Source organism: Salvelinus namaycush, chromosome 21 (assembly GCF_016432855.1).
Source record: "Salvelinus namaycush isolate Seneca chromosome 21, SaNama_1.0, whole genome shotgun sequence".
In the NCBI taxonomy this organism is placed as follows: domain Eukaryota; kingdom Metazoa; phylum Chordata; class Actinopteri; order Salmoniformes; family Salmonidae; genus Salvelinus; species Salvelinus namaycush.
The window spans coordinates 45,300,017-45,310,826 of record NC_052327.1 but is presented as its reverse complement, the minus strand read 5'-3'; the positions used below and the strand labels follow the sequence as shown (position 1 = coordinate 45,310,826).

Here is a 10,810-nt window from a genome sequence, read left to right as displayed (position 1 = left end):
TTCAATAAGTATTTCTCTACGGCTGGCCATGCTTTCCACCTGGCAACCCCGACCCCGGCCAACAGCTCGGCACCCCCCGCTTCTCCTTCATCCAAATCCAGACAGCTGATGTTCTGAAAGAGATGCAAAATCTGGATCCCTACAAATCAGCTGGGCTAGACAATCTGGACCCTCTCTTCCTAAAATTACCCTCACTAACTTTAAGCGTCAGCTGTCAGAGCAGCTTAGCGATCGCTGCAGCGGTACACAGCCCATTTGTAAATAGCCCATCCAACCAACTTCCTACCTCATCCCCATATTTGTTTTTCTGCTCTTTTGCACACCAGTATATCTACTTGCACATCACCATCTGCACATATATCACTACAGTGTAAATTGCTCAATTGTAATTACTTCGCCACTATTGGCCTATTTATTGCCTTACCTCCTTACCTCATTTGCACACACTGTATACAGATTTTTCCATTGTGTTATTGACTGTATGTTTGTTTATCCCATGTGTAACTTTGTGTTGTTGTTTTTGTCGCACTGCTTTGCTTTATCTTGGCCAGGTCGCAGTTGTAAATGAGAACTTGTTCTCAACTGGCCTACCTGGTTAAATAAAGGTGAAATTAAAAAAGCACTGAGCTAGGCTGAAACTCCTTACTCAAGAAAGCGAAAAAGAAACCATGTTTGAATGCGGCTTAACTCAATTATTATTCTTTTTTACATTGTTTGCAAACTGATATGTGACACGTATTAATGCCAAAATAACATGCAAAACAGACATCAAAAAAGAATACAACATTTATATATTTTTTATTTTGCTAAACAGGTGGGGCTGAAAACAGGTGGGGCTCTGCCTGAATGACGGGTCGCCACTGGTTAACTCATACCCAGATAATGTTGTATATTCATGTTTTTGGCCAAAGCATAAATTGGAGAGAAAAAAAACACTTCAAAAACCTCACCTCAAACAGATGTTTAAAAAATGCTAGCTATTTCATCATAGAGGATGTCATCTTGAGGAGGATGAGCTGGCCAATCAACAGTCTACTTGTACGAATATTGTTAATAACCAGTAAACACCCATTCTTTTGTTGTGGTAAGTCCACACCATTCCAACACAGAAAAGCTGCTTTTCAACATACTTAATTACCATTTGTTGGAAGGAAAACTATTACACTCATATTGTAATTAATTATAGGTTATATTTAATAGAAATCAGGAAACACTGGACAGTTACTTTAAAGGGTAAATTACAGAAAAATGTAATAGTAGCATATACTAACCAATTGCATAAGTTGGCTAGCCTATTCATAACTGGCTGTTCATGACTGCACATATAGAGAATGCAATAATACATTGACCAACATTTGACTCGGTAATGCACATTTTATTACAGTATGGGCTACTCGTTGCATGAGCACATTTGGAAAATGGTAGAATGACTTGTATTGAAATAATTATTGTGCCTTGACATAGGCACTTATAAAATGTAGGGTTTTATAAGTGCCTATGTCAAGGCACAATAATTATTTCAATTTCATTGGCCAAGCAGGTGTCCAGATGGGCAGTGCATGTTGGGAAGGGCCATATTTACAGAATGCTTAATTTAGACTTCATGACATGGCTTATAAACAAATTATATAAATGGTTTATTTAAATGAGGCACGACATGTGCAGTTTCCATTACAATGAGTCACTGCTGTTGACATCAGACAGTGAGTTAAATTTTCTTTCTTCTTCTGAAACATGTTCTTTACCTTAACTTTTCAACTTGTAGGAAAACACCAGACTTTACAACACAAGTCCATGGTTTTATATCTTACACATGCATGCCCTGAGTATCAGATGTGTCCATTTATGTTCCTGTTGTGCAGATTACACAGTGCAGTCAGCTAACGAAAGGTTATGTGATGTAGGCCTAATTGTGAAGCAAACTGGCCTGGTTAAATGCCCAGTCCAAAACAGTGTATGTGTGTGTGTGTGTGTGTGTGTGTGTGTGTGTGTGTGCATAGTCTTATTCATAAATCTATGCTTGTGTGCGTGTTTGATGCCTCCAACTACAGGTGTCTGTTGTTGCTGCTAAGCAGTTTGGGGTAGGCCGTCCCAATGGAGCGCCCGTGCCTGACCACCACCACCTCCAGCTGACATTCGTCAATGTTGACCACCACTGTGGTGCTCCGATGTGTGTTGATGAGGAAGATGATGGTGTAGAGGGCCATCTCAAACTCCGGACTGGCCCCCACGAAGGCACTGCCCACCGGCTTCACCAAACCGTGCCAGCTGAACTGGAGGTTCAGGACGTGGTCGTCTTGGTCAGGCTGTGTGTGTGTGAGTAAGTGAGAAAGAGTGGGGGACATCTTTGTTAGACAAAAGTAAATTCATAAAATTGGTTTGTGTGGGTTGGGAACAAACATAATTTAACATGAGTTGGACATGTTTAAAGCTGCAGTGAGAGTGAAGGTTTTGATATCCTGTCAAAGTAAAGGTAATTTTGATCAATGTTACATGTTTGAAAAGGGCTGTTAGGACTCTTACTATGTCATGGTCCCTGGCTTTGTATCCCTTGTAGTCCAAATTCCTGCTCTTCTCCTGCAGGTAGAACTGGACCCAGTTATGGAAACCAGCAATCTCATTTCCGAATTTAGTCTCTCCAACAAACACATGCTCAAATCCGCACGAGTCCTTACTGTCAAATGAACAACAGACTGGGATAAGACACATTTCACACAAAGTAACAAACAAAAATGTGGCGGCAATTCCAATGTTATTTCAAACTCCAGAAATGGTGGTCAAAAAGTTTCTCAACAAACAGCCGAACTGCTGGAGAGAAGCAGTGAACAAGTGACAGGATATGGTCCACATCTTCTGGACATAAAAAAATACCGGTGAGCTGGAATTACAACAATAAACAGGTCATTAAATATATAATTAGATAAGGACCCACTATGTATCATACTTAGAGCAATATCAGAAAGTTTCCTCAGTGGTGGACAATGTAAAAAGTGGCTTATTACCTGACTCTTCCCTACAAATCAACACATGTTGGATCTAGTGGGCAAAATTACGTTGAAAAAATGTCTAAAATACACATTTTCCGGACGTTGAAATCTGGTTCATTTTCGGTTCTGAATGAAAGTTGAAATATGTACTTTACGGATGTTGAAAACATGTATTTTTTCAGTAATTGTTTCTATGGACAAATTTCAACCGTATATAATGTATCTACATGTCAATGAAGAAAGCATTATATCACATTCAAAATAGTTATTTCCAATTAAAGTAAGAATCATTTCTATAACTAAAGATTGCAGTATGGAATATTTATTACTGTCCCCATCTTTCACTTGCGCTTACTTTAGCCTTTTTAAACGCTTTAAAAGTCTTCTGTCAAAACCAACAGAACACTTCAACTACAACAACATTCTCAGTAACGGTTACAGAAATGTTTTACTTGCTATGAACCTAATATGTGGTTATTTATCTATGGTTAGTTGAATGAAAGTTGAATGTAAGTCGCTCTGGATAAGAGTGTCTGCTAAATTACCAAAATGTAACTGTAAATGTAAAAATGAACACTTGCAAAGCACACTTATTCTAACGAGCTCCGCACCCAAACAAGACCAAATTTGGTCAGTCCGGACCAGACCAAATCTAAACCAATCATAGATGTCTATGTTTCACAAGTTTGGATAGCAGAGTACAGTCCTGTACAGTACAGTAAAGTTCAGTACAGTACAATAGAGTACAGTCAAGTACAGTATAGTATAGAGGTGAGAACATTTAAATGTTAAAATTGTTAAAGAAAATTGGGATCCTTAACATTAACAAAAATCCCAAACCGAAAAACGATATTTAACAATGTTATTTATTTATTTATTTACCCCACAACATTAAATCACAGTGCAATTATCACAAAACATATTATTAACTGTGTTGTAGCGTACCTATTCGATAGGCTATAAAGGCCTGGGGAAAGTTGTGTAATATAAATAAAACCCTCCTCTCTCCCTCGCGCTGGATCGCCTGGGGGTGAATTCATTATGCCGATTCTGTTGCAAAACGTTTCTAACATGGAACGGGAAGGGACCTACCTGAATTTGCCCAATAGAAACTCTCATTTTAGTTGCAAAATTAGCTAATGATGCAAGTGTGTGTTCCGTCTTCAGTCTGTTGCGTGTAGAATATCCTAGCCTATTCATTGATGATAGGCCTTGCTAGGGGGAAAACACCCTATTCATTACCAGTGTTGGGAAAGCTACTCTGAAAATATAGTTTACGAAGCTACTAATTACTTCACACTGGAAGAAGTTGAGCTACACCAAAGCTACCCTTAAAAAAACATAGTTTACTTAACCGTCACGGACACAGACATCTTGCATTCGGACAAGCTAAACACCTTCTTCAGTGCCACCGACACCACGCTACCAAGGACTGTGGGCTCTCCTTCTCCGTGGCCGAGGTGAGTAAGACATTTAAGTGTGTTAACCCTCGCAAGGCTGCTGGCCCAGACGGCATCCCTAGCCGCGTCCTCAGAGCATGCACAGACCAGCTGGCTGGAGTGTTTATGGATATATTCAATCTCTCCTTATCCCAGTCTGCTGTCCCCACATGCTTCAAGATGCCCACCATTGTTCCTGTACCCAAGAAATCAAAGGTAACTGAACTAAATGACTATCGCCCTGTAGCACTCACTTCTGTCATCATGAAGTGCTTTGAGAGACTAGTCAAGGATTATATCACCTCTCTACCTTACCTGACACCCTAGACACACTTCAATTTACTTACCGCCCAATATATCCACAGACGATGCAATCGCCATCGCACTGCACACTGCCCTATCCCATCTGGACAAGAGGATTACCTATTTAAGAATGCTGTTAATTGACTATAGCTCAGCATTCAACACTATAGTACCCTCCAAGCTCATCATTAAGCTCGGGGCCCTGGGTCTGAACCCCGCCCTGTGCAACTAGGTCCTGGACTTCCTGATGGGCCGTCCCCAGGTGGTGAAGGTAGGAAACAACACCTCCACTTCGCTGATCTTCAACACAGGGGCCCCACAAGGGTGTGTGCTCAGCCCCCTCCTGTACTCCCTGTTCACCCATGACTGTGTGGCCTCGCACGCCTGCAACTCAATCATCAAGGTTGCAGACGACACAACAGTAGTAGGCCTGATTACCAACAATGACGAGACAGCCTACAGGGAGGAGGTGAGGGCCCTGGAAGTACGGTGCCAGAAAAATAAACTTTCACTCAACGTCGACAAAACAAAGGAGCTGATTCGTGGACTTCAGGAAACAGCACAGGGAGCACCCCACTATCCACATCGACGGGACCACAGTGGAGAAGGTGGAAAGCTTCAAGTTCCTTTGCGTACACATCACTGACAAACTGAAATGGTCCACCCACACAGACAGTGTGGTGAAGAACTCAAACTCAGGATGCTGAAGAAATTTGGCTTGGCACCTAAAATCCTCACAAACTTTTACAGATGCACAATCGAGAGCATTCTGTTAGGCTGTATCACCGCCTGGTACGGCAAATGCACTGCCCACAACCGCAGGGCTCTCCAGAGGGTGGTGCGGTCTGCCCATCGCATCACCGGATCAAACTACCTACCCTCCAGGACACCTACAGCACCCAATGTCACAGGAAGGCTATACAGATCATCAAGGACAACAACCACCCAAGCCACTGCCTGTTCACCCTGCTATCATCCAGAAGGCGAGCATCAGTACAGGTGCATCAAAGCTGGGACCAAGATACTGAAAAACAGCTTCTATCTCAAGGCCATCAGACTGTTAAATAGCCATCAGTAGCACCTTAGAGGCTGCTGCCCTATATACATAGACTTGAAATCACTGGCCACTTTAATAATGGAGCACTGGTCACTTTAATAATATTTACATATCTTGCATTACTCATCTCATATGTATATACTGTATTCTATTCTATTCTACTGTATCTTAGTCCATGCCGCTCCGACATTGCTCGTCCAAATATTTATATATTCTTAATTCCATTCCTTTTCTCTGGTTTTGTGTGTATTGTGTGTATTGTCGTGAAATTGTTAGATATTATTTGTTCGATATTACTGCACTGTTCGAGCTAGAAACACAAGCATTTCACCACACCCGCAATAGCGTCTGCAAAACACGTATATGTGACCAATAAAATTTAATTTAATTTAAAATTACTCTGGAAAAAGTTGTTCACTACATCCAAACTACTTTGTGGTAAAATATCATATCTGAAATCTAAAATGTCTTAAGACTACAAATTGCAAGAACAGATCACTCTGAAGTCAGATGTTAACAGAATGTGTAATTTAGCCTATTAAACACAAAAACTATAGTTCAAGTGAGAATAAGGCAGGTTTCACGCCAAAAAATAAAGGACATTTTTGCCTTCAAAAAACGTAGTGTGTAGTTCCAGTTGTTAACTCCACTACTACATGGCAGAAAAGTAACCACTGACAACACAACCAAGATTTGAATTTAGTTCATCTACCACCAAGCTACTGCAAAATGTAGAAAAATTACTAGTTGAAATACATGTAGTTCACTACTCCCCAACACCGTTCCTTACAAAAACCTTGATGTATTTGGAGACTTCCAAGTTCAGATCAGTGCAGATGAATGTCTACACTTTCTCCTGGGACACTGTGTTTCAAATAAAGAGTGTTAGCTGAACAAATCCTGCATTCAATACAAGTTTCCGGGATGGACATGATTGCAGCAAAAGTGAGTTTAGTTTGTGTTTGATGAATGTTTTAAACCCTGTAGATTATGTGAATTATTTAATTGTTATCTTTATGCGTATGCGTATGTGAAATGTCAGAACTCATCTTCTCTCCTTTGACAAATTATTTGCTTTTTGACATTCTGTTTGCCATGAGCACTTGTTCACTGTGTACCATGTCATATTTAATTATCATTTGTGCATCCCTTTGATAGTATGTTGTTTATTGCAGAACTAGCATACGTTGTACCTTGTAACAATTGCAGCATGTTTTCTGTGAGTGCACACTATGGTGTGCACTAATGAATACTCCCCAATTCTTACCTTCCACTTCTGTAGTAGAGGTCGAACCAGATGGTGTACAGCTGACGCTTGAACGTCCTCAGGTCTGATTGGGAGTGGCCCTTGCTAACCAGATACCTGTGGGCATGCTGTGGGAAAAACATACATAAATAAATTCACCAGGTGACACACACCAAGCTCCTCTCTGTCCATATTGTCAATGTGAGATGTCACAATGACTAATAGTCTTATGCATAAGAGGGTAAAACACAATTTGACAGAAATTGTGTTTTACTTGCCTGTTATAATTTTCTTAGAAATGTTCATCTCAAAATGATAAGTTGTATTAAACACATTTTGAACATGTGTCCCAACAGGCTGTAAGGTCTTTATTTGAGAAAGAGGCCCCAGCCAAGACAGCGTGCCAAGACTCCCCAGATGTTTTAGATGTACTGCATTGTGTTTTTCTCCTAACATCGTGGCCATGGGCATCCAAGAACAGAGTGTGACAAGAAGAGCCAATACTCCCTCTGGAGTTTGGTTTCACAGAGTAGCTGGGAGTCCACTCACAAACACTCTTTTCAGGCAAACCCAAAAGCACTTATGCACATAGCTTAGGGCTGGGAATTGCCAGGGATCTCACAATACTTTGGTGCCAATATGATTTGTATTGCGATTCTATATCACAATTCTATATGTATTGCAATTTGATACTGCGATTTTATTGTGATCTGATGTTCCAAACATATTGCTCACTATATGTCTGCTGCAGAGGAACAAGTAATAATTTCTACATATCTTGCATTACCCATCTCATATGTATATACTGTATCCTATACTATTCTACTATATCTTATTCTATGCCGCTCTGACATTGCTCGTCCATATATTTTTATATTCTTAGTTTCATTCCTTTACTAGATTTGTGTGTATTGGTATAAGTTGTGTAATTGTTAGATATTACTTGTTAGATATTGCTGCACTGTCGGAGCTAGAAGCACAAGCATTTCGCTACACCCGCAATAACATCTGCTAAACATGTGTATGTAACCAATAGAATTTGAATTGATTTGAAGAGAGCCATGAGAAAACAAGTTTTTGAGAAAAAAGTGTTCAAAACATGTTTTATTTGTTTTTATGAATCGATATTTGGAAGTCACAGTATCGAAATGGAATCGGCGAAAATATACAATACTTCTGAAGCGAACCTCAGCCACGCTCTTAACAACTGAGCCACACAGGACCACTATACCAATTGTAGGCAATTTAGGTGACAAGGTGACATGTTCTGCTGTACCTTCATGACCTCCGTGTTCAGAACGGCATCCAGGAAGAGATTGTTCTCTGTGACCTCCTCTCGGCTGACATGCTCTGCCACGCCTGTTGACCTCTCATAGTTGTCCAGGAGCTTCATGAAGCCTGCAGCGGAATGTCGTTGAAGACATCAAAGAACAGATTTAAAGTCACAGAAAGCCATTAGAAAGGCATTTGAAAGTAACAGAAAGTAATTTTTAAGTAATTCTAAAGTCTCAGAAAAACACGAACAAGTGTAGTCTATTTGAGACTACTTCAGTTCACAGAGTCTATAACAATTTGTTTGCCAATTTTGATGTAGTCACAGATACTTACGGGAGAAGGTAGTAATGGTCTTCAGTTTGTTCTCATTGACATTGGAGAATAGAGGCGATGAGGCATGGTCCCTGGCATGGTTACTGCCTTGAGAGACATAGCCAGCTTTACCCTGGAGTGGACGATATACAGATACACCAACAACTAAACACTTCCCTCATGTCAAAATAACATAGGCTAGACATTCTTCTTATGAGATGTATTTCAGTATAAGGACAGGAGTTTTTCTTGAGCAAGCCTACATCTTAGGGAGGGGTATGTTAGTAGGGACTGGAATTTTTCCTGAGCAGGCCATTTTAGGAGGGACATTTCAGGGGTTTTCCTGTCCAGGAGGCCTACTTATGAGGGGCAAATTAGGGCCAGGAGCTGGTTCCCGTCCAGCTCCTAATTATAGCCTGTAACTAATAATGGAATGTGTGTCAGGTAAGGTGGTCAGGGAAAACTCTAGTCATGGGGGCCCTAGTCATATCCCACCTGCACAGAGATGGTATAGTCAGTTCCAGGCTTCATGCGGTTCACATCCAGCTTCCAGAGCTCATTGAAGAGATCTGACAACTCTTGGTTTATTGCCTGACTACAACAACAGGAGAGCAAAACATGTTTTATAATAAAGTGTAATAATTATGTTATAAGTATATAATAATCACAAATAGAAATATTGTAATAACCAGATCAGTAATGTCCATGTAAACAATAGTTACTAAGGCTTTTATATCCATGTTGAACCCATCATGATTCTGAATGACGCAACACTGAACTGGGATCTTTACTCTACCCCAGGTTTGTTTTGTTTTTCTTAAAATTGCCTATTGTAAAAGCATTTTGGTGTCTGAGAAAAGCACTATTAAAATACTATGTATTATTTGTACATTTCTAAAAACGCAGACCCTTGAAAGTAGTCATGAACCAATACTGTTTGTCTATTCATTGGATTTGCTTTTAATTCTTTTGATTTCTGTTATTATTGTATAATACAGAATATTTTAGGAATATCCACATTCATACAATAATAACAGTAAATGCAATGAAATCGGATGGTTTAAACTAAAGGCTACATTGGACTGGATTATGTGCTAGATTATCAGAAACACAGATGAACAGTAGAGTGAGCAAACTTCATCTCCAGTGATTCATATACCTTGCTGCATCCAGAGGGGGGAACACCACTGCCAGCAAAATGACAAGCAATCCACAGCCTAGCAAAGCAGACCTGTAGATTACACAATTTTAAACATAATATTGTGGTAACAGATTTCCATAGAAAGTTTTTAAAACGTGGATGCATACAATTCTTTTAATAAATCAAAAAAGTTTTAAAAAACTAACTCTAAATTAACTGATTGACTCCATGGTCAATCCATAACCTATTGACAATCACTATTGAAATATGTTGGTTATGCATGTAGTGCATGTTTTGGACTTTTCTCACTACTCTATGGCAATAACATACATAACAACATTCTTCATAAATTACGCAATGGAGAACAGAACAGAGTGCAAACACAGGCAAAATTCTCAACTTGTTCAGACATGGTTCAGTCAGTGATGTTTTTAAATGAATGCAGTGAAAGTTATACTGTGATTCTAAAAAAAAACTACGTTTCAGAGTAAAAACCTTTATGTAAAACAAAACGTTATCTTACCGAGGTGCCATAGTACCTCCAAATGTAGGCTTTTGGTAGTTTACAATTTTCGAGGTCCAAAGGTATGCTGTGTTCAAAGTTGTCTTGTACGATTGCAACAATAACTCTGCCACTCCACCCGAAACACGGTATGTACATACAGTCGACAAAAATACATTGTCACAAACCGCGCGTGCGCATAGAGGAACAAACTGTGTAGCAAATGGCTGTGGTAATAAGTAGGCTACAGCCAAAGCACTCTTGCATTTCTGTCGAAAATAGTCACAACAGCAATTTTTTTTGGCGGACTGGTCATTTATTTTTATTCAAATAACAGGCCTCTTAATAAAGATGCCCTATCCAGAAATCGCTCCGCCATTTCCTGGTTGCTAAACTTCTAATTGTTCGCTTAATTTCAGTGTATGTGACAAAACAAGCAAGTAACGTTATAGTGTAGAAAATGACATAGTGTAGAAAATGACTGTACCATCTAAAGCGCTGTGAAATATCTTTACCATAACCAAAAATATATTATGTTCAGCTGTTTG

The 10,810-nt window shown here is 39.7% G+C and overlaps 1 protein-coding gene across 1 annotated transcript; it reads right to left on the bottom strand.

The window, feature by feature from the left end:
• Positions 1-1,170: 1,170 nt before the first annotated feature.
• On the bottom strand, positions 1,171-10,434 carry LOC120066411 (poly(U)-specific endoribonuclease-C-like). The gene is made up of 8 exons (XM_039017770.1): positions 10,284-10,434; positions 9,779-9,850; positions 9,115-9,214; positions 8,641-8,752; positions 8,309-8,430; positions 7,054-7,160; positions 2,524-2,674; positions 1,171-2,306 (listed from the first exon to the last, which is right to left on the bottom strand). The coding sequence occupies exons 1-8, from the start codon at positions 10,292-10,294 to the stop codon at positions 2,046-2,048; spliced, it is 936 nt and encodes a 311-aa protein (XP_038873698.1). The 5' UTR covers positions 10,295-10,434; the 3' UTR covers positions 1,171-2,045.
• Between the last annotated feature and the right edge of the window lie 376 nt (positions 10,435-10,810).

Excerpts from the sequence above, each read along its gene's own strand:
- LOC120066411 (XM_039017770.1), bottom strand. Across the intron at positions 9,215-9,778 it reads CCCCCTCTGGATGCAGCAAG|TCAGGCAATAAACCAAGAGT; the intron begins GTATATGAATCA and ends CTGTTGTTGTAG. Across the intron at positions 2,307-2,523 it reads AAGCCAGGGACCATGACATA|CCTGACCAAGACGACCACGT; the intron begins GTAAGAGTCCTA and ends ACACACACACAG.